This window comes from Manacus vitellinus, unplaced genomic scaffold, assembly GCF_001715985.3.
Source record: "Manacus vitellinus isolate BGI_N305 unplaced genomic scaffold, ASM171598v3 scaffold_2_pilon, whole genome shotgun sequence".
NCBI classification, from domain to species: domain Eukaryota; kingdom Metazoa; phylum Chordata; class Aves; order Passeriformes; family Pipridae; genus Manacus; species Manacus vitellinus.
Genome location: NW_021940208.1, coordinates 12986667 through 13009988, shown reverse-complemented (window position 1 = coordinate 13009988; position 23322 = coordinate 12986667). Strand labels below are relative to the sequence as shown.

The 23322-nt window shown below is 35.9% G+C and overlaps 1 protein-coding gene across 4 annotated transcripts in view; it reads left to right on the top strand.

The window, feature by feature from the left end:
- RDX (radixin) overlaps positions 1 to 19525 on the top strand; it is a 36947-nt gene extending 17422 nt beyond the window's left edge. The window contains exons 1-12 of one of the 4 annotated variants that reach the window (XM_018071149.2): positions 2767 to 3119; positions 4442 to 4537; positions 5640 to 5914; positions 7803 to 7886; positions 8362 to 8508; positions 9999 to 10095; positions 10731 to 10894; positions 11514 to 11644; positions 13774 to 13934; positions 14887 to 14979; positions 15825 to 16067; positions 17071 to 19525. In XM_018071149.2, coding sequence (XP_017926638.1) covers positions 7879 to 7886; positions 8362 to 8508; positions 9999 to 10095; positions 10731 to 10894; positions 11514 to 11644; positions 13774 to 13934; positions 14887 to 14979; positions 15825 to 16067; positions 17071 to 17235 — 1209 coding nt within the window. In that variant the 5' untranslated portion in view covers positions 2767 to 3119; positions 4442 to 4537; positions 5640 to 5914; positions 7803 to 7878 and the 3' untranslated portion in view covers positions 17236 to 19525. Of the gene's footprint in view, positions 1 to 2766; positions 3120 to 4441; positions 4544 to 5639; positions 5915 to 7802; positions 7887 to 8361; positions 8509 to 9998; positions 10096 to 10730; positions 10895 to 11513; positions 11645 to 13773; positions 13935 to 14886; positions 14980 to 15824; positions 16068 to 17070 lie in introns of those variants that run through there. The other 3 variants (XM_029961013.1, XM_029961014.1, XM_018071150.2) reach the window with 3 other exon arrangements.
- The last annotated feature ends 3797 nt before the right edge of the window (positions 19526 to 23322 follow it).

The window sequence follows — 23322 nt, the reverse complement described above, 5'->3', positions numbered from 1 at the left end:
GTAGATTGTTTTTCACTTCCCAAATGATAGAACTAAATAATGCTGTCCTATGAACCAGTCTGAAATTTAAGTTAAAAAAAAAAGGGAAAAAACCCAATAAGGCAAAATAATGACATTAATTTGCTTATAGATTACAGACCTATCAGAACTACACATTCTCACTTGATAGTGTCTCTGTACATCAGTCAGAATGAATGATTTCTTAAAACAGAATTGTTCTTGCGCTCATGTGACACTAGCCATCAGAATCTTGAAACAATTTTTTGATCTAGGTTGTGAAGTGTTGTAGAAAACATTAAGAATAGAAGCTTGTCAGTGTGTTGTTTTGTTTCCCCAATATACCAATAAATATGTTTTGTTTAAAAAATGCAGAAATATCTGAAATTACTCTTCAAAACCAGTTCAACTAGATGAATAGTTATGTCTCTTAGAACTGTTGTTTCTGTCTACTCCACTTTTGATGCTTGAAGTATGTACTGATGAGTACTAAGAGAAAGTAACACATTGCAAGAGTTCTTTAAGAACATTTAAACTTTTAGTTGACCTTTTAGAGTCGATAGAATGTCCAAGTATATAACTTAAAAACAGGAGAATGTTTATTATATGTAACACTGAACTTTTTCTTTTAGATGAATGAAATTTCATTTGCAATTTTCATTTGAAATGACTGTCTGACTCTTATATTGTCTGTCCCTTTCTCTAACGTCAGTGGTAGTATGTCTTCAGCCTCTACATAGGAATAGACTTCATGATTCTTACAAGAATTCTTGGAAAAAAAGGAGTTGTCTTGCTTTTTGTCTAACCAACATCACCATCAAATAAAAGTATGGTATTCTGTGATGTAGAAGGCTCAAGCTGTTCCTTGTCTTCTGCCAACCTTTGCTATCTTCTGCCATGCAGTATCGGGTGGGGTGACATTCTGCTGTTTAAAATCTTGTGTCCAGGTAATCAGGTTCATCCAAATTGGGGCATTGGGAACAAAGATACAGCTCTGAATTTGTTTTCATGCTCTCTTCTTTGTTCCTCAGTTCATTATGTGGTGTTTGACGTCTCACCAGCTCTTACCTATGGAAGTTTAAATTGAAAAAATGTCAGGTCAAGAAAGAACAACCACCACAGTTGTGTGTGAAGAGAGAAGCATTTTCAGCTTGATCTTAAATTCATGTATGAATTCTACAGAGTAACATCAAGACCTGAACTGTATTGCAAAACTGTCATGAAATTTTCAGACAAAAGTTATCCTGTTTCTCTGGAGAAAGAGAATTTAATAGCACTGTTATTGAAAGGATTGGCTTATGCAGAAGTGGTGAACATGACAGCAGAATTGTTGATTATTGATTGCAGAAAATAACCTCTCCATGAATTTAGCTGTTATTTAGTGCTCCTCTACGTTTTTGGTGAACAATTTGTCCTTTTTTCAGTCAGTGTTCTTTTAAGCTTTTAATTGGTATTTTCTGGAGTTGTTGATTTGTTTCCCATTCCATGTGCATGCATCATCTGCTAGCAGACAAGAATGCAGCGTTTAACATCTGTGGCTTTCTCTTTTCCATTTGCAAACTCAGCATACTTTTTATTTATTGCACAAACTTTTTTATTATTATTATTACTTGCATTTCAGAAGGTGTTTTAACATCTTTATCATTGGTCTTTCTGTCTGTCCTGTCAGCAGTCAGAATAGGCAAGAGAGGATCTGTCCTCCTATAGTCAACCAGTTAAGCATCTGTAGCTTTCCTAGGAGAGGAAGAACCCTGTGGTGGGTATGTTTCCAGACACTGGTGGTATTACTGGGGTTGTTGTGTTGTGTTAGCACTGGGCTTTAGTAACTCTGGTTTACTGTAGTTGCCATTCAGAAAGAATGGGAGGGTTTTCTCTTTTATTTTGAATTATACCTTGCTGTCCTTTCCAGATGTCTCAGAAGCCTTCCTTACAGCCTTTTGGAAGGTGACTGAATTAAATCCTTGTTAGGTTGTTTTTGTGTATATTTTGATTTGCCAAAATGTATATTATTCTGGTTGCTTTTCTTCAGTAAGTTTTTTTGCCTATTAATAGTCAGGTTGTAGGATGTGATGGTAGATTTCTGTTTTACAGATGTGATGAAGACTTGCATCTTCAGCTACTTAATGAAATGTTTGAGCGAGAATCAAACTGCTAAGTTGCTCATTCTGTACTTATTGTATCATGCTACTGCAGTGCATAAGTGCATATATTAGCTTGGTACAAAGTTTCAGAAAGTTTTTCTTTTTTCTTTGGCCTGAGAGGCAGTGTAGGCAATGCTTTTTCCCTTATTTGTGGAGTCTGAAGTAAAACAGGCTAATGTGTAAGCTGTTTTTGGTGTTGATTTGCAAGCACATGTAACTCTGCACTGCTGTATCCAGGTTGCCTCTATATAAATAATAAGCAGAGTGCATCTCAGTGAAGGGCTGTAGTTAGTGGGTGAGAGCAAAATGTTTTGACGTGAGCATAAGCACGTCTCCTTATGCCCTATGGGCAGAGCTGTTGAGCATCTGCAGCTCTTTGCAGCTCAGAGAGCTGATAAGGTACAGAGGCTCAACTTGGACAGCTGCAAAGTAAAGAGCATTCTCTGTCAGCTGATAAAGCCATAAGTAGTTTGATCAACATTACGTAGGAGATCTGTGTCGAAAGAAGCAGCAGGTCTGAAATTTTGGTGTTGGGACACCAAATTTAACCTATGTTACTAGGACCCATAGTTACTATGTTACTAGTAACATACACTTATTCTTAATGTTTATGTTCTGAAGTAAATGATGTAAAGGAAATAACTGTGCTCACTAAAGACATCAATCAGGTTGGATCCGTGAACATTGTCCACTTTGTGCTTTGGAGCTTGACGGTGAAAGGGTAGAGGAGGAAAAAAGGTGCACAGTTGAATGATTGTTAAGTGATAATGCAAATATGCAAGGCAGCTGAAGTAAGTTTGCACAGCTATCTCATGACATTTTCTAATTTTCAAAATCTTAATTTTGCAACCCGATAGTACTACTTTAAAATGGAGGAGGATCTATGTGTAAAATTCTATTTACTTCACATGCAACTGAATGCTTCCATAAAACAGCCTTCAGTAAAGCAGCTGGCCAGCATGGTCCAACCTGAGAACATACGTAAGTACTGCCATGCGGGATCTTTTGGAGCCAGAGTTTGCAGTCATTTAATAATCTTTGCTGGACCTTTCTGATTAATTGCTTATTGAATCCATATGTGCTTTTGCTATGCAAGACTTGTAAAATAGTTCCACGGTTTTATTGCACTGTAGTAAAAGTACTTCTTTTTGTTTACTTTGAGCCCGCAATGTCATGATTTCTGTTGATTCTCTTAATTCTTATATTATGAGAAATAATGAATAATCATTCTCTATTTGCCTTCTACATGCCATGCAAGATCTGTATCATATTTTTCCTTTCCTTGTTTCTCTGTCAGTAGCCCTAGTTCTCATCTTAGCTATGCAGAAAATGTTCCAAGTCACTGATCATTCTTTTCAACACTTCTGAAACATTTCCAGTGCTGCAGCATCCTTTTTTTAAGTTGATGTGACCATCAACTTATGTAGCATTAGAGATTTGGGAATACCATACACATGTATAGTCATGTAACAGCCTTATTGCCTTTTTACTTTACAACTAGAGCTTTATTCACATAATTTAAATTGTTGTCTTTTATGTACAGTATTTTGTTTTTATGAAATACCATCTTTTATTGAGGCTTGTGTTTTTACGGTTCATTCACAGGAAGGTTTTCTACAGCAGATTTTGTCACATCAGTTTCATCCTTTTTAGAAGTCCTGTGGGACTTCAGTAGTGGTTACAGTACAAGTCTGTTATGAAAACAGAGGGTTTTTTTCTTTCTTTTTAACTATTGTATCCATAGCACAATCTTCCCTCAATTCAAGGACAATTTTGTTTCTTTAGTACCTTTGGGTGATAAACGTGATCAGAAATCTTATAGGAAAGTCATGTATGGTTTATTAGCTGGATCATCCTTATCCCTTTTATCAGTAACTCTCTTAGAAGGTTGTAAAAATATTTGAAGGAACCGATTCGTCTTTGTACCTCATACTTGTCCACAAATGTTATTCTTAATTGTCAATTTTCCAGTTATCTTCTGTAAGTGGACTTACTTTTCCATAGGTCTGCAGATCACTTCCCAGACGTGCTTTCCAATCTCAGGGTCCTGTTTACTAACTTCTGTTCCTCAGGTGCTGATGGAAGCAGTAAGCTGCATGTTCCACTTGATAGTTTTGAAACACAGTGTTTGCATTTATGTAGAGCTCTGGGGTACCATCAACCTGATGTTTTGCTACTATTTTATCTTTTTTTTTCTTCTTGTAAGGTTTGATTACATTTCAGTTTGAGATTTGTTTATGTAGGTTAATTACCATTTAAAAATTCGTAATGGTTACTGATGATTATGACTCATTTATCTTTAGGTGGTGAAAACTGTTGGTCTTCGGGAAGTCTGGTTTTTTGGGCTACAGTATGTGGACAGCAAAGGCTACTCAACTTGGCTGAAACTAAATAAAAAGGTAACAATACCCTAATATTGAGCCTCGTGTACAGTTTGAAATATACTTTACAAGGTTTGCTGCTTTAATGCTGTAGGTGAGATATAGCTGACTTCAAATTTAGTCAAAAAATTGCTTTTCATTTGCTTTAAATGACAAAATACAGTGTTAAATTTGATTAGTTATAAAAGAATATGCAAAGCTGCATCAGTATTTAATTTGAGAAGGAGATAGTTTTCAGTATTTACAGTACTGTGGTGATGCATGCATTAGGAAAACTGATTCATATGGTTGTCTTGTTCTCATTTAGCAAAACAGAATAAATGTTTTACAGTTTGGGCATGTGTACCAGAACAATTTAGGCTCCAGGAATTTGTATGTGTATAGATCTTTTAAACAAAGCACGAACAGCAGGCTTCTAAACTTCAGGTATCTAATAGGTAGATTGTAGGATAACTTTTGTTTTGTTTTGTTTTGTTTTGTTTTTTCCAAACAGCATTGAGCACGTTGTATCTCTTAGCTATTGGGAACCAGATCATTTTACTTTAAGCTGTATTTGTGAATCTTTGAAAGACCACATCTCATCTCTTCACAAAAATCACATTTATAAAGCTTATCAATTCTAGAAAAATAATGTGATTAAAGAAATTATGTTTTTTCCACAGGAACAAAGCACGTGTATTTAGTTTGATAGTTCAAAGACTTTTAAAAGAATGCCACTTTACACTGACATCGATGAAATGTGCTGTAGTTCTTCCTAAAGAAATGTTGTTAGACCCCAATTTGTTACTTCCCGAAAATCGTCCATGGATATAGTTTTTATTTTTTTAATGTCTTTTACAGCTTCTTTTTTTCCAGATCTTTATTATGATAAATACAGCTTTCACACAAGCCTACAAAAAAAATCTGTTAAACAGCCTTTAAGTAGTATTTCAAGACTGTCTAGTTTATCCAAATTGGTGTACTTGATTGTTCCATGTGAACCTTTAGTGAGTTCCACAGTGGGCTTGCTAGGAAGCACTGTGTTTCAGTTTAGAGTAGCTGAAGAGTTCAGTACTACATAATAATATTTAATATACCTTTTAGTGCTCTTTTTATTTTTTTATGTGTTCCTCTCCCTCAGGTAACTCAGCAAGATGTACGAAAAGAAAATCCTTTGCAGTTCAAGTTCAGGGCCAAGTTTTTTCCAGAGGATGTATCTGAAGAATTAATTCAGGAAATAACTCAGAGACTTTTCTTCCTGCAAGTCAAAGAATCGATCTTAAATGATGAAATATACTGCCCACCAGAAACTGCAGTTCTTCTGGCTTCTTATGCTGTCCAGTCCAAGTATGCAGATTACAGTAAGGAGATCCATAAACTAGGCTACCTAGCCAGTGACAGACTTCTCCCCCAGCGGTGAGTGAGACTGATTTTGCACCACCTGCTGCATATAAACTTAATTATTGCACATTTTTTAGAAATAAAATATTAAGTGATAACGTGCATTTAATGATGGCTTTCTTAGGAGTTCATGTTTTGCTAGTAAAATTTGGAGATCCTAATTTAGACTTTAAATAACAAGGAAGTGTCACAGCCACAGATTTCTTGAGACGTATTTCCTGTCCTGTCCACAAACACCTGCAGAGATTTAGTTGAACACACTCCCAAAATACTCCAGAATGGGTTACTGTTATTGGAGACCTGCTTCTAAACTAAAATCAAAATACTCCAATATAGAAGCAACTAAGATTCATTTGATACTCTCTCCTTTTGTTCATTTTAATGTTTTTGTACATGTAAACGGTAATTATTTCCTGAAAGTTATTGTAAAGTGTACTGCAAATAAAATACATTGCAGGAAAATGCTAGCCTGAACAGAAAATTTAGAAACTAAATTGTTGCTGTTGAATATAAACTCTTTTGTAGCAATCACTTACCTAACTGGTTTGGGAAAGTAAGCACCAAGATTACAGTCCTATTTCTTTATGCAGCTGAAACCGTGCTCTTGGTGTGTTTGGCATGAAGAGAAGCATTGCAGCACAAATGTACCAAGTTAGACAGTTTTGTTAGTGTAGATGGATACATAGTGATATATTGTGGGTAAATGTGTAGTTACTAAATATGTAACATAAATCGTCAAAGAAATGAGTGACATGGAGTAATTTGAGGTTTCTTTAAGTCATATGCTTTCTAAACTAAAAACTCACTTATTAGCATAACTAAGCTCGAGAATTTTCTAGCAAACCAGTAGGCATTTCAAAGATTGTGGTGAAGTATTGAGAGAAATATTTCTGAAAATGTTTTTAAAAAATGCTGATGAAAACCTTGGGTTTGGCTGTTTGCTTCCAGCTTATGACAGTGAAGTCTATACCTTTTCCTAGAAAAATGCCTTTTGCTATGAAGGCAGGGAGATGTAGAACCAGTAAAACTGTCATTGCTGAGTATGTTCACAAATCTTGGTTTTTGCTCAGTTATGATGACAGTCTGTGAACACAAGAGTGCTTGGGTACAATGGAAATTCAAATACTTAAGATTCTTTTCAGTAGACAAATGTTCAGGTGATTTTTTTAATTGTCCTTTAAAATAGTTTCTCCAGGAATGCTTGAAATGCTGAGTGTGTGGAATAAAAACATAATAGAGTTATCATATGCATTAGATTTTTTTACCACAGTACTACATTGAAAGTTTTGGTATATAATTGGTAATATAATTCCATATTATGGAAGAGTTGTATTACAAGAGTTATGTCTACATAAGTCTTGTAGACAAATCTCAAATAGCTTTCTGAGCCTGCTTTGCTATTGATTTTTTTTTTTTTTTTTTAAATAAAAGAAACCAACACACAAAACCCCCAGAAAGCTTGTCTGCTAACTTGTCTGCTAGTTTGTTACACTCAGGCTTCCATTCTGTTGTAGTTTGAAAGAAAAAGTGTCTTTGCATACCTGGAAATTAATTTGCAGCATTGTTGTGTGAGGATTCTATAGGTCTGCATTTTCAAGTGTTCCAGATGTTACATTTTACAACTTTACTGCTAGCTGAGATATGCCATGGTGTGACTTTTATATTGCAAAGAATACAGAATACCAGGAAAAAACTGACTTTCACACTATTTTAAAAGTGTATTTGTTCAAATACAAAGTTTGTGTCTTGTTTGTGTCAAAAAGATGAGCAGTGTATAGGAAGTCATCTTTAAGTTTATTCAATTAAAGCATATGTTATGCTTTGTAACTAAACTTATTTTTGTAGCTTTAAAAGGTTTAATTGTTTGTCAGTGTCATTTAATAACAACAACTTGTATTCACAGGGTGTTAGAACAGCACAAACTGACAAAAGAACAGTGGGAAGAAAGAATACAGAACTGGCATGAAGAGCACAGGGGAATGTTAAGGTAATAATGTAAAAAAATGTTCCCAAGACCTTTTATTATTATTAGGATGTATTTTAGGAGGTGGTATATTTGTTTGGAAAACTACTTTCTTTTATTCTGACCAGGGTAGGTGGCTATGAAAAACTTGCATAGAAAGTTCAATAAGAGCTGAATTTCCAGTTAAGGTATTGGTTTACTTACATAATTACTGGTAAAGCTGTCAACTGCCTTTGTCCACAGTTGCCTGCCTCTAAAATACATCTAGGGTTTCCTTAGCTCATGGGGTGGAAAGACAAAGTGCAGTGATTGGACTCTACATGGATACTAGGGTGTAGAGCTCTTAATGAGTATCTGAGTCAAACTACATGTGAACTTCAAAGAGATATTTAGTTCATAAGTAAATTTTACACTAACTGGTTATTCTGCAGTTCCCTTATTCATACAATGTACTCGTGATTTGTTGTCTACACTATACCAATTTTTCTTCTTTCATCAGAGAAGATTCTATGATGGAATACCTTAAGATAGCACAAGACTTGGAAATGTATGGAGTCAACTATTTTGAAATAAAGAATAAAAAAGGAACTGAATTGTGGCTGGGAGTTGATGCTTTGGGTCTGAATATTTATGAGCATGATGATAAGTAAGTGCCTAATACTCATTTTCTAGTTCTGTTCTAGGAGATAGTATCTGAGATTATACAACCCCCACCTTACTGTGTGTTCAATAAGATCTGGCAAAACAGGCTCTCAAAGACCTTCTAATCTATGTAAAAAATAAAAAAAGAGAGATGTTAACTGCCAGAATATTTGAATTTTAAAGAATAAATAGGGATGCAAAAGAAGGGAAAGGAAGAGCAGTTCTGTGGAAACTTAAATTTACATTGCTTAATATGGATTTATGACAACTAGACCGTATTTGTATGGTTTCTTTCCATACTTTTCACTCAAAACTTCCCCTTCAGTCTGGATGAAAAGTACATTTTGAAGCTGAGCAAGATATTTAATGAGAAACATTTGTTAGAGCCCTGACTACAATTATAGATGTTAGAGCATGAAAAACTTTGGTATCTAAAAGTAAAACCTTTTGGACATTAAAGGAAATAGGTCAATCTCGTGTCCCGATAAGGAGATCAAATAATCCATCCTACCCGAAGAGGTATAAAACTGAAATGTACAAAATTTGAAGAATTTGGAAATAGAACAACAGACTTAATTCTTTTCTTTTTTTTACAAAGTAAAAAGTTGTTAGTAGTATCTGGTGTCAACAGTCCATTCACAGTGATTTGTAGTGAAATGTGATGTGTCAAACTCCAGATAGCAGCTGTCAATTTTTGATGTATATACTCTGTAACAAAATTCTGTAAACCTTAATTACCATTAGATGGCAATGTAACTCCTGAAGGAAGGAAATGCTCAGAAAATGTTCTGATCAGATTGAATGATGAGGCAGTTTTCGGTATTCTTTAGCTCCTGATAGTTAGCAATCAAATACTTAAATATTTTCTCTTGCTTGTAATTAAGATAACATGAATTGAAAAATCTTTCTGTGCAGATAGGAGAAAAATATATACAGGTATTGAAGTCAATGCATAACATTGTAACAGTTTCTGAACATGATTTATTTTGCTTAAGATGTGAAGGAAATAAATATAACTTTAAATTTTGGAAACAAAAGAACATATCTTAAATCTGAGCTAAATTGAAGTACAGCACTGCTGAAAGCTACTTTCATTTCACTATTTAAAATGTCAATTTCTGAAATTTAAGTAGGTACTCTCTTTGCTGAAAATAAAACCATCAATAGCTTATGCAGAATCAGTACATGATTGTGATGCTTAGCATCTACCTGATAGAAGTAGAAGTCACAAATTAAAATTCCTTTTGTTACAGTGCCATGTAGTTTATTCATTATGAAATTAATCTGATGGAATAATGTGTTTACAAAAAAAAGTCTACCAAAATATATTTGAACTGTCATTAATGTTTTAATGTAAACATAATGTTGTAAATGTAACATTCTAAACATAACTAAGCGTAATAGTGAAAATGATATGGGAATAAACCTTATTGGATATATATATATAAAGTGCACAGCCTTGCTGCTTCTAATGAGAGCTTCTTCTCTTTGAAGGCTGACACCCAAGATTGGTTTTCCTTGGAGCGAAATAAGAAACATCTCTTTTAACGACAAAAAATTTGTCATAAAGCCAATTGACAAAAAGGCCCCTGTAAGTAGTGTGTAGAATAGTATCCCTTTGTATATGGATACAATGACATTTAAGCCTGCAGGGATTTGGTCTGGCATTATGGCATGAGTAAATATTTTGTGACAATTATTATTCTTACTGGTGGAATAGTCAGTAATCACAAGGAAATTTTGATTTTGAAATACAGTGTGTTTATTTTATGTCTTTTCTGTTTGATACTGTGGTGTGTTTATTTTCTCTCTTTTCTTGTTGATACTCAAGTTTTTGGTCTTTTGTTAAGTCAACTTACACTTCATAATGTGTTGAAAAGACACAGTGTAAGATGCTAAATTCTCTGCCCCCCTCCCTCCTTTGTTTTTCTTTTTTGTGTGTGTGTGTGTTACAGCAGCATGTTTCAGGAGTCTCTAGGTCAAATCTCTTCAGAATAGAATAGAGAATAGTTTAATGTTTTTAGAATTTTAAATAAATTATATAAACCAGCTAATTTCTACTTAGAGTATTCCAGATGTAATCTTGAATTTATCTTACAAGTAGCTAGATTTATAGATTTCACTTGCTCAAAATGTCAAAATACTAGTTTTTACTTAGCCAGTGCAAGCATGCAGTAATGCATGTATTTATTTAGATTAATGGATATACTGGAATTTTTTTGGTAGGATTTTGTTTTTTATGCACCCCGTCTGAGAATTAACAAGCGAATTTTGGCACTTTGTATGGGAAATCATGAATTGTACATGAGGAGGAGGAAACCTGATACAATTGAAGTGCAACAGATGAAGGCCCAAGCTAGAGAAGAGAAACATCAGAAACAATTGGAAAGGTAATTAAAAAACTTCCATGAAACAGAAAAAATTCTCCTACCCTTTTAAGGAGTTACAGAAGTATCAGGCATCTTAGAATTCTAGAAAAGAGAGAGCGGCTTTTCTTTACCGCTGTGTAAGCGGGTGTGTGGATTGGCATGGCTCACCTGTCCTAATAGAAAGCCGTATCTTTTTTTAACTTTCAGCACAGTAATAGTAGCTGTACCGTTGTTTCTCATTATGTTTTTTGTGAAACAGTGTTACGTCTCTTTTACTTGATCCTTAGGGACTTTTATACTCTACAGGTGAGCCTTTAAAGCAAGTTCAGTGAAGAATGGCATGGCTTACCTTTTGTGTAGTTAAAAAATACTGTTGCCATTTCTAGCCAGATTAAACATCATACCTAAAATGCAGATATAATTGTGGATTTATGTGCTTGAACCATAACCAAAGTTGCTGGTCAGTTCTGTTAGTAAATTGTTTTTCTGTATGGTAGTTTGAAACAGAAACTGAATTTGAAACATTTAAAGTCATATGCTTCTCTTCCAACCGAGTAAACTGCAAAGTAGGCTACCAGCATCTGAAGAGTAGAATTTAATATCCTTGAGAGCAAAAAACCCTTTTTACTATTTTTTTCAGGGCACAATTAGAAAATGAGAAGAAGAAAAGGGAGATAGCAGAAAAGGAGAAGGAAAGAATAGAGCGTGAAAAGGAAGAACTAATGGAACGCTTAAGACAAATTGAGGAACAAACAATGAAAGCTCAGAAAGGTGAGCTCTTGGTGGTCATGGATTTCTTAAATCTAATGACGATGTTTAGTTTAGTTGGGTAGCTCAGTTCCACAATTCTCTTTGTCTGTTGGAGGGTTATTATTTTATGGGGTTTTTTTAAAGTTTATTTTTCTAATAATAGCAATATTTGATGTAAAAAATATTCTTTTTTAGTGTTCAGATGACGGTGTGCACACGTTCGTGTGTATCTTTTTAACATAAAATCAATTTCTAATATAACAAAAATTCCAGTTTAGTGAAAAGAAAATAATTGCATACACACTTCAGCTCAGGATTATGTAAGGCTTAAAGTGCTGAAAACCTAGAGTTGGAGGGAGCAGGGAAATTAGAGACGAAGATTCAAAGTACTTCCTCTAGGGTTTTGCTGAATTTAGCTTCTAACTTGGAAATTCCTTTTTCCTTCATTTTTCTATTCCCTTGTAAGATCTGAGAAATTGAAAATTAAAATCTTGTCAGACTTTAGTGACAAAACACGTTTCACCGGTGACAATTTTTGTGTTTAATCACCCTGTAGAGTCCCTGCCTTCATGACTTCCAAGTCCCTCCTCTCCATGTTGTTTTGGGTTTTTTGCTTCAGGTTTGGCTCACATTCATAAAAGTTTTGTTGCTCCTTTCTTTTCCTAACTGTTGGCTTCACGCACGATAGAGAGAATCACTAACTAAATCTATACAAATAAGTTACATATGCCTGCCACTACTCTCTAGCTCTTCTGCTGCATTTTTCAGTCTTTCAGTGCAACATAGGTTAGACACATCCAGACAGGTAACACACTAACTGTGCCCTGGAATTGTTTTAAGGGAGAGCTGTTTGGCCCAGGACAAGAGTGTCAGGGTGATTCTGGAGGTTTGACAGTATATGTTTTCTCATAACTTTTGTAAGTGATATAGCCTAATTTCTGATGCAATACATAATGTTCACATATTGCTGGTCTTTGTGACCTTCTATTCACGTATGGAAAAGTCTTTATATGAATGGTGTCTGTTCTGTAGTTAACATGGTAGTTTAGTGTTCTCCATCTTCATGGAAAGGTTTGTTTGAGCAGTGTTTTCAAATAGTAACAGGTTTTATTTAATTTTCTAAGTACTGCATTTGTAGAACCCCACATACTTGTTATGCTGTTCATTTTAATTTTATAACTGAAGTAGTAGGAAGACTGGGAAAACAACGGACGAATAATGGTTACATGAGACCTACTTAAAACTACAAGTGCAAAGATGAAGCATGTGTCAGCATACCTGGGAAGATGCTTTTCTAGTATTAAACCATATGGTGAAGGGCAAATGGATTGTTCCAAAAAACGAGTCATTGTTACGGTTTTCTGGTGAAGGAGTCTATGGCAGCTATGGCTAGCCAAAAACATAGTGGAAAATTTATCATTAAAATCAGCAAAGAGCTTTAGAAAGACTTTTTTTGTAGTCACTTAATTTTTCACATCAGAGTAGGAGCGTAATTTGTCTGTTTAAATCTTACGTTGCAGTACTCATAGATTATTACTTCCTCCTGTTTCATGAATGGTTCTGCCCTTTAGATTTCAATACTTTGCTAACCAGGCAGCTACACAACTATTACCCTTCCCTTGATTTAAAACTGTTGTCCTCTTTTGTATAGAGAATTTTTCTGACCCTTGCAATTGGTCTTGGGTCATTTTGCTGAAGGCACATGCCTAAATATTCAGCTGCAATTAAGGAATCTGTCAGGCAATTCAATACAGTGGAAGAGTTTTTTATTTTTGTTACTACAAGAGAGTGTGATTTAATGTACATAAAATCTCCTCACTAGTAAGAGTGAGGGTGTATGTTCATGTATATGTACATATATTTTGGTGTTTAGTTTTATCAGTGAGGTGACAATTTTCCGAAACACTGGGCTGTCAGAAATGTCAGGTGAGATGAAGTATATATCCAAAATATGTTGGGGGGGGGGAATCAGACATGTAACAAAGCTCCAGGTAATGTGCTCAACAGCTTTTCTTAGCTTGAGGCAGCTTTGTAAATCTTTGTTAGTGTTGTAGGTTACTTTATTTTGAGCGTGTTACAGCTGTTATCTGTGTTACATATGAGGAAGAGCTTGGTAGTGATACTTTGTCTGCAAACTTTCCTCTTGACAGAGCTAGAGGAACAGACTAGAAGAGCTCTAGAACTGGATCAAGAACGGAAGCGTGCAAAAGAGGAAGCAGAGCGCCTGGAAAAAGAGCGTCGAGCAGCTGAAGTAGCTAAAGCTGCTCTAGCCAAGCAGGCAGCTGATCAAATGAAGAACCAAGAGCAACTAGTAAGAGACTTTAACCCTATTTTTAAAAAAAAAAATTGTAAAAAGTAGTTGAAAATTTAGCTTTTATTCTTGCTTATGTCAAATGAAGAAGTGCATTGAAACAGGTATGTGAGATAGCATTACAGATTGTTGTTGGGAACTGCTTTAGAAAACTGCATTAGATTTGCCACTACTTTGCAAGACAAAAATAAAACTCTGGAGCTGCAGGAGATTAAATGAAGAAGACCTTTCAGACTGACAGCACTCGTTACATTCTCTTTCTAATAGTGTCAGGCTTATCCAGCTGAGAACAAGAGTAGTTCCTTCTGCAGTCCACTGGGAAGCCTGTTCTCTAAGACAGGTCTGTTCTGAAGCTTGGTGGTGGTGGAGAGTTGGTGACCTGTGTTTTGTTGTGGTTGGGGTGTTTGTTGTTGTTGTTTTTTCTGTCCCATTTCCAGCATTTGTAGAATATTCTCACATTCTTTGCTAGACTACTTGTAATTTGTGCATAATAATCGAGAAAGTCATGCAAATAGTAGAAGAAATGATTTCTCAACTATAAACCAGCTTTTTGTCTTCTGCAAATTTAGCACACAATTCTGATGGGAAGATTTAGTTTAGTAGTACTGAGATTATGATCCAGAATCATAATCTTAATGGTGGGACCATTAAGTTGTATTAGACTGAAACAGCCTGAAATGCTAATTTGTAACTGCAGCCTGGTGTTTCCTGGAAAGCTTTGGAAGTGCAGAAGATAAATATTTTTTTCTCGACTTATTTCCATCAGGCAAGAGTACTCTTGATTCATTCCCTCTCTCATGTATGCCTAAAATTTCTATTTTTAGCAGAGAAGTGATGGATGGTAACTAACTCTCTTCAAGCCAGATCACAGCAAAGGCTCTGCTTTCTTCCACTGCAAAGCCAAAACGATACCAAATGTGAACTTCTACTTTGTTTTTTTTGTTTGTTTCAGGCAGCAGAAATTGCTGAATTCACAGCCAAGATTGCACTTCTGGAGGAGGCCAAGAAAAAGAAAGAAGAGGAAGCTTCAGAATGGCAGCACAAAGTAATGAGCCCATGCTGTGTGAAGTCAGAACTTCAAAGAAACTAAGGGAGATGAGTGCGGAAGTCCCACTGGAAGTTCATGTGGTTGAATCTCTCTCTTTCCCTTAGGCTTCAGAGAAGTCTTTCTTAAAGGTTTTTGTTCTCCAGTCTGCTGAAGACAGCCTATGCTTCTATTTAACTCATGTCTTGATATTGCATAGTTGTGAAGGGAGGGGTAATTCCCATCACAAAGGCATGGTCAAAGATCAGAAATGGTTTTCTTTCGTATGGTGATGAAATAGATTGGAGTTTTGTATTAGAGAAGAAAACACCTCAGGAGGAAGGTGTATAAAATCATGAGTTGTGGTGAAAGGATGAACCAAAACAATAATAAAGGCACGTGAAATGCAACTGGACAATAATTTAAAGTAAAATTGTATTTCTTCACAAAATCTGCAGTTAGTTATGGAATGGGAATATTTACTGTGTGCACAGGTTCAAAAAGTGATTGAAAAAAATTTTCCTAAGTTCTGGTTGAGTATGAAATTTGGAGACATCATCTTTGATTTAGGAAATTTCTGAGCCTTAAATTTCAGGACGCTAAGAAAGTTAGAAAACAATCAGTATGACTACTCTATTCTTTCACTCTTTTCTTGTCTACTGCTGGAAATAGCTTGACTTTGGAAATAGCTTGATTTTGAGTCATGTTTTTTTTTAACATGTATCTCTATTTGACAATTTCCAGTGTGTAAGCTAGTCATCTTAGTTATAAAGAATAATTTCCATGTGTCTGAGAACATCTCAAGTATTTATTTTTCTATTGACAAATAATTTTAAAAGATACTCAGTACTGTTTACTGTATTTAGGCTTTTGCAGCCCAAGAGGACTTGGAAAAGACCAAAGAAGAATTGAAATCTGTGATGTCTGCTCCTCCTCCGCCCCCTCCCCCTCCAGTTATTCCTCCAACAGAGAATGAACATGATGAACATGATGAGAACAATGCTGAAGCCAGTGCTGAACTGTCTTCTGATGGTGTTATGAATCACAGGAGTGAAGAAGAACGGGTAACAGAAACACAGAAAAATGAACGTGTTAAGAAACAGCTCCAGGTAATGAAGATTCATAGTTGTATCAACATAATTCAGGCATTGGGTTTTCATTCTTTTTTTGTCAAAAGTCTCGTTGAAGTTATGGTGTGCCAAGGAAACAGGCTTTTTAAGATTTACTAGGTTTATTACTAATTTACCAACAAATATCATTCATAGAGTTCTAGAAGTGGAATAGATAGGTTGTATGTAAGGTTGTGCTTTATAGCTTAAAAGTGTTGGTATGTTGTTGCATTGGCCAGTAAACGTATCTAATAATTATATAATGTCCAGGACATTGAATGTTATAATGCTTTCCTTTCTCACTACCAAAACTCATTAAATGGTATGAACAGAAGCTTGCTTAATATTATTTGTGTGTGTATTTGCAGTCATTCACAGATGTTACAAATGCCAAAACTCAATTATACCCATTTTGGATTAATCTTATTTCCCTGAAACGGAGTGTTTCCTCCTAAAAAGTCTTACACCCCTCGAAGCATAATGTTTTATGTTAGTGGTAACCCTTTTCCTGGTTATGAAATGTCTATTTGGGAAGAAAACAGAGGAAATGGAAAGCTGCTACTTTTTCTGGTATCAGTATCTTAGTAGTGTGTATGTGTAATGTTCTTCCTGCTTGGTTGTCACTGAATAGGATCAGGGAGAAATAGAAGAGCTGTCTTTAGTCAAGCAAAAATTTAAAAATAAGGTGATTTCCCTGCTTTATCCTGCTGGTCCCTTTCTTCTTGGATGTTATGGTGTATGAGGCTTTGGTGGTTTTTTATTTTTTTTTTTTTTTTAGTTTGATACTCACACTTAAGTAAGGAAAGAATCCTATGCTCTCCTTATCTTTCTTTCTGCATTCTTTCTGATAGAGCTCACAGCTTGAGTTACTGAACAGCACAAGCATTTCATAGGTTGACATTCAAGAAATTCTTATCCAAATTGCAGAGTAGTTATTACCAGAAACTCCAGAATCATTAAAAGATTAGTCAGAGCACTTAAATGTAAATATTTTATTCAACAGGCTTTAAGTTCTGAGTTGGCTCAAGCCAGAGATGAAACCAAGAAAACACAAAATGATGTCCTTCATGCTGAGAATGTTAAAGCAGGCCGCGATAAGTACAAGACTCTCCGACAAATCCGACAAGGCAATACAAAGCAGCGTATTGATGAGTTTGAAGCAATGTGAGAGCTGTTATTTTGCGTATATGTTCCTCGTAAAGCTGAACCACCAACTGAGAAAAAAAAGCAGGCCTTTGCAGATTTGATGGATTGCACCCCACTTTGCCAAAGCACTTAATACCAGGTTGACTACAATGACTAGAAGACAAATTTTTAGGGAAGCTATTCCGCAGTAAGGCAGTCTATCAACCCTAGGTTTTGGGGGGGAGGGTGCGGAGGTTAATAGCACTTTTTTCTTCTTTGTGTTTTCAGTTTCTTTGCTTGTTTTTTGGTTTTTTTCCCCTTTGAAAACAGATGTGAAGCATATAATGACTGACAAGTGTGTATATTGCTTAACTTTAAGAAATAGAAAGAAGAATGGAACTGAACCTAAACTGGATAGGTACTATTTCAGTATGAAGTTTTGAAATTAGTTTTCAATGTTAACTACACCATTAAGAGTTTGATATTTGCTGACTTTCAGTTTTGGTTGTTTTTTCCTTGTTTTGGTTTTTGTTTTGTTTTGTTTTTGTGTTTTGTTTTTTTTGTTTTTTTTTTCCCAAGTGAAATTCTTTGGTGTTTCATATCCTGTCATCATTGATGGTTTTCTTTGCCTACCTGTTCACAAAGGTCTGGATGGCAGGTGGTAGTTCCAGGAAATGTTTTTAAATGGAACACTACCTGTGGGCAGCACATGGCTGCTGATAGACTTGAGTAAGTATTGATTTCCTAGGTAATTCTTTTAGATGTGTAAAGTGTTCTAATGCAGCAAAGAGGGAAAAAAATAAACAAAACTTAATGTGCAATTTGCTTGTAATTATTTTATTTGCAGTAGGGAGACCTGGACCTTTCTGGCAAGGGAGCATATGAAAACATCAGTCCCAGGGAGGGGACAGTATCCTACCTCACTACTATGTACATGATGACCGGTCCTTCAAACACCATGAAAAAACTGTTTAAATTGACTATCGCTACACAGTGAATAGTCAATTGCTAGGAGCCTTTACTCCTAGGATTTTATTTTACTTTAGGATGGATTTATAGTGCTAAATACTGTCTAACTGCCTTCTGTTGAGTTTAAATTGTGAAAACATCTGATGTATTTTAAAGCTGTAACCTGTCACTGGTATACTATCTTCTGGGAGGGGTGTAGAATGTGCATGTCAGTCAGCTTGGGTTTCCAAATACAAAATGAAAGTTCCCAGAATTGGAGTAGAAGTGTTGTAGCTTCAGTTTTCAGTGAAGCTAGTATTGTAATTGTCATATCTGATGTCAGATCATTAAGTCCTTTCCCTCTTGAAAAGGAGACCTGCTTTTTTGAGAAATTTGCTTATAAATTGAACTTTAATAACAACTTTACAGTTAATGTGGACTGCAGTTATCCCTTATGTTAGAGAACTCTACTAAATACCTACAGTGGAAGAACCTAACTTTCTCTGAGGATGGTTCAGCTTTTATTCCTGTTTGATATTATGCACTCATAAATTTACACTTATCTATTAAATTTTGCCATTTTATTAAACTTTTTTTTCATGCACAATAGGTTTAAATTTCTTACAAACAGTCCAACTAAGTTTTTTTTATTTTGTGGAGTAAAAGTTTGGCTATGTGGGGTGACATCATGAAAATTAAATAAAGATACATTAATATATTTTTGGTTTGTGGGGCTAAACATATCTGCTTCACCTTGAAGACTGATGTGCAGATGCTGTGCACATGCTTCAAAATGCTGCTTGGTGGAAGTTGGTGTTTCAACTTGCAGTGCATTGTAAGAACAGTTTTTGTTTCATAGGCTTCATACACCGAAGCTTAAGCAAATTTCTGAAGTATTCAAACAGTTTGCCATAGCAGGTGAAATACTGTGCTTCCAGTGAGTTTTCATTTTTCCCTGGAAAGTGTGCACTAACACTGATACATCAGTTTCAGTGTTGGGAAGAAACACCAGTAAAGTTTATTGTTCATAAATCTACAACATATAGGGTAGGGCTAAATGAATTAGATCCATTTATAAAGCTGTGTGATTCTTTTTGGTTTTTTTTTTTTTGTTTGTTTTGTTTTTTAAAATCTAAACAACCAGGAACAACCATTTGTAATACAGACTTTCACAATGAACAAAGTGGTAATAGCTGCTGTCACCAGCAGTTGGGAACACTTACTGGTGCAGAAATACTAAGAATACATTTAATGATTACTTGGTGAAGTAATTTTCCACATGCTTTTTCCTTTAGCATCATGTTTTTGTGTTGTACAATTAAGCTACAATTACATCTACTATTTTGGATAACATTCATTGGTTAACAATAAAGAGATAAAGTTAATTTCTCTGAGGTCCATTGTTGTTATTTAATGCCCTTTATTTCTGACAGCTTTACTGAGCACACTCCAGTGGTGTTTTCTAGAGAAGTGTACAAATTTTGATTATCTTTTGTTTGTCACTCTGGTCAGAATGGAAAAAAAATCTTATTGTATCCCTAGAGAATGGTGTTTTGCTTAAGAAATTATCACATACAGTTGGGAGGAAGCACTGGTGTTTGTCGATTCAAAATAGGATGTGAATCATCAGAGCAAATTTGCTCTCTTGAGAACAGAGGGTAATTTGACCATATAAGAGCTCTGTGGGAAATGTAAGAACTTTCAATCACTGCCTATGTAATGCTTAGCCCAGGATAAGTGAAATTTAGTTTAATGGGTCAATATCTTAAGCACTGAGAAACCTTGAAGTGTTTTTTTGATAACTGCACGTTACAGTGGACAGTGCTGTCAAATACATGTATGGCCGTATGTTTCAGATAAGAGCAAGTTAATGGGCTTTCTCATCTCTCTAATACACATGGAAGAGTCCCATGTAAGTAGGTGTACAAATTATCTGCTAAGCAGTTCTTGCATAAATTAGACCTCCTCTCAGGTGACATTCTATTCTCTCTTATATTTGTTTGGCCTTGTACTCAGTACAAGCACATGACCCTTTTTGTTACTCCATAGGGCAGAATTGCTATGAGGAATTAAAATGTTTACTTCATACTTTTAACTGTGCGTATTTCTAGTTTGATATTTCTCTCTTCTTGGAGCCTCTCTTGCTGAAGCATTAGATTTGAGGTTTGTGACTTTAGTTAGAGAACTTCTGCATAGGTATGTAGCTTCAGAATATTGTGCTTGAAAGGGAAGGTAAGTGCTTTAAGGGATTATATTTTTAAAAATATGCTCTTGAGGTGGAGAGAAAAGGATGCAAAATAGTGCTCCTGTTTACAGGCCAGACTAATACAACTGAGCAGAGCACCTCATTGTGAAAGAAGATATTCTGTCTTCTTGAAGTAGTCCCCTCTTCACATCAAAACCTGTATTTTCTGTTGCCTGTACCAGTTTGAAAAGCATGATTGTGCTTTTGCTTCTGAAAACATGTTCTCTAGGGCTGTTCATGTTAACTGCCTTAAGCACCACTGGGGATAAAGGAGGTTTGTTCTAAATGAAATATTTCAAACCTCTGAGAGCAAAGTACCTCAAATATGTTTTCTAAGTTTTTAAAGGAAATATAGAGATTAAAATGATTAGTTAAAACCTTTTGCTCTTGAAAAGGAACTTTTATGCAAGCATTTACCATGTCTGTTCACATGTGGATAATCTAAAAAGTTGTTCTGCCCAAGACATCAGGTTAGTTTCAAGAATCAGGGATTTTAACCAAAGTGAGGTATCCCAGTGGTGTAGTTGATCCTAAAGTTCGTAAATGTACTTTCTGAGTAAAAATATCACCATAAGAAAATTGAAAGCTTCCTTACAAAACAGCAAAGTTCCCTTATTAATAGAAGTTTTCTCATACACATAATTTGTCTTGGCTAGGTGATAGGATTTTCCTGGAAAATGTAGTAAGTGTCAATGGATCAGCATGCAAACTGTGGTGATTTCTTTGACCCCCTCAGAGCACATTCTGCTGTTTGTGCTTGGAGATGGAGAGCACTGGCCTCCCAGCCGAGATGCTGTGCTGGCTGCCAGCTGGGCAGGTGGCTCAGGAGGTGGTTCTGGCTGGCTGTCGTGGACACCTGCCAGTCAGTGTGTCCCTCTGCTCCATTCCCAAGCAGCATGGAGCAGTGTCTTTCCTCCCCAGCCAGTTGGTCTGCAGGCATGTGAGTTCTATATGACTGGTCCTTTTCCCAGTTTGAGGACCCAGTCAGCAGCAAGGAGCAACTTAGGTCTGGAAGGGGCAGCATTAATGGTAGAGAGCTCTGAGGGAAACAAACACAAATGTTATGTGCTATAATCCCTTACTGGCCCACTTATTCACTTGTGTTAAAGACTCATTTTCAGTGTACTACTGCAGTATCTGTGTGATCAATAATTTGTTTAGCAAATTCAGCAGCCAATTTGCTGGAGTGAGTTTCACTTTTCACTTCACTGGGCTGAGTTTAGATCTAAAGACATAGGCCAGTTTTTTGGTTTTGTTTTGATTAGTGGTGTTTGTCACTTGTGTTCATTTTACTGTTTGAGTTGATAAACTGCTGCTTCGGAGTGCATTTAGAGAAACTTTGGCTTTTTTTGCTTTTTCTTCCTTCCATGCAAGATTGCCGCCATGCCAAATGTGTGTGTTTCGTTCAGTGTGAATGAAGTGGGCTCACCAACCCCAAAATGGTTTCACACCAAACCATCACATTTTTTCACAAGAAGGGACCACAATATCTGCAGCAGTGCCTGCAATATTCAGATATTCAGATATTCAGGAAGAGACAGCTTATGCCCACATAGCTCATAGCTCAGGAAAGACAAAATTAGCAAAAGGAAATGGAGCATTTTGAATTGCTGCTATTCTATGAGGTGTTTATATTGGCTTTTGTAAATAATGTGTCAGAGTGTTTCTCTTCACAGCAGTAGGCTTTAGGCAGCAGAAGAAACGAGGGCAGATGGAAATGCACATCAAAGGAGAAGGCCTGCTTGGTGTAAATATTCCTAATGCACGTGTGCATAACAGTTAATGTTTCCTGTGCTCTGGATAAGTGGATCAGGTGAAAAGAGATCAAGCTCAGAGGTAGGACAATTGCATTGCTTTTTCTGCTTGTTTGGGGTTTTTTTGTCTGTTTGTTTACTTTTAAGCTACTGTATTTACAGAGGAGGAGGTGCCATTATCTGAAGGCTGTTAGAAAGCCTGCTGCCCAGAACCAAAAGGTCTTGGAGTTCTTCAGGCCATGTGCTCCCAGACTGGCTTCTGTATTATAACTTGCTAAATTTCAGCAGAAGACATTCTCTGCAGTCTGGTAATTTTGCCTTAGCACGTTTGTGCATTGACAAGAGCTGTCTGTGTCCATGCAGTGTTCTGGCTGTCCCACTGCTTGTTCCAGCAACACAAAACCCCTGTGTACCCATGTGAAACAGTAATCACCCGACAGGCTCCGTGACCGCATACGCTGAACTCTGCGGGATCTTGTATCCAATCTACAGCTCCCTATGGCCTCAGCTTTCACACTTCTTATTCACCCTTGATTTCTTCATTAAACTTGATACAGTATTTAACTTCTTAATCTCTAGCTTCAATAAGGTTCTACTAAACTGCACTTCCAGTGAATTGTTGACTACTGTGTCAAATGTTTTCTTAAAATACATTATACTGAGGAGCTGAAGTTGCCACACTTTACTTTTATTTAAATAGCACTTTGATTAATTAATAATCCCTGTGAATATGGTAATTCCAGTTGTATTCCCATAAAGAGATTAATTTGCATTGTGACTGAGGCTCAAAACTTTTCTGCCAAGCGTATGTTGATCTCCAACAAAATAAATTGAGAAATAACATCCAGAATACACAGACCAGCTGATCCTGCCACCACCTTTATTTTGGGAACAAATTCATTTAGGTGTAGGGATTTGGGACAGGACCCTTGTTCACACATCAGAAAAATTTCTAAAAATGGTAAGAAATTTTTGTACTATTAATTGGCACTTCTGCTGTTTGTTTCCTGTCTTTAATAGTTTCTCTTCAGTTAAATTCACTTTTTGAATTCTCGGATCTCTTCTCTTGTGAACAGTAGTTCGGGCATCCATCTTGCTGCTCTGTGCTAATTGTTGTATTCCATAGCATTTGGAAACATAGCTCTTACTCTTCTTTTGCATTTAGGATCTTGGCTTTGTTTTC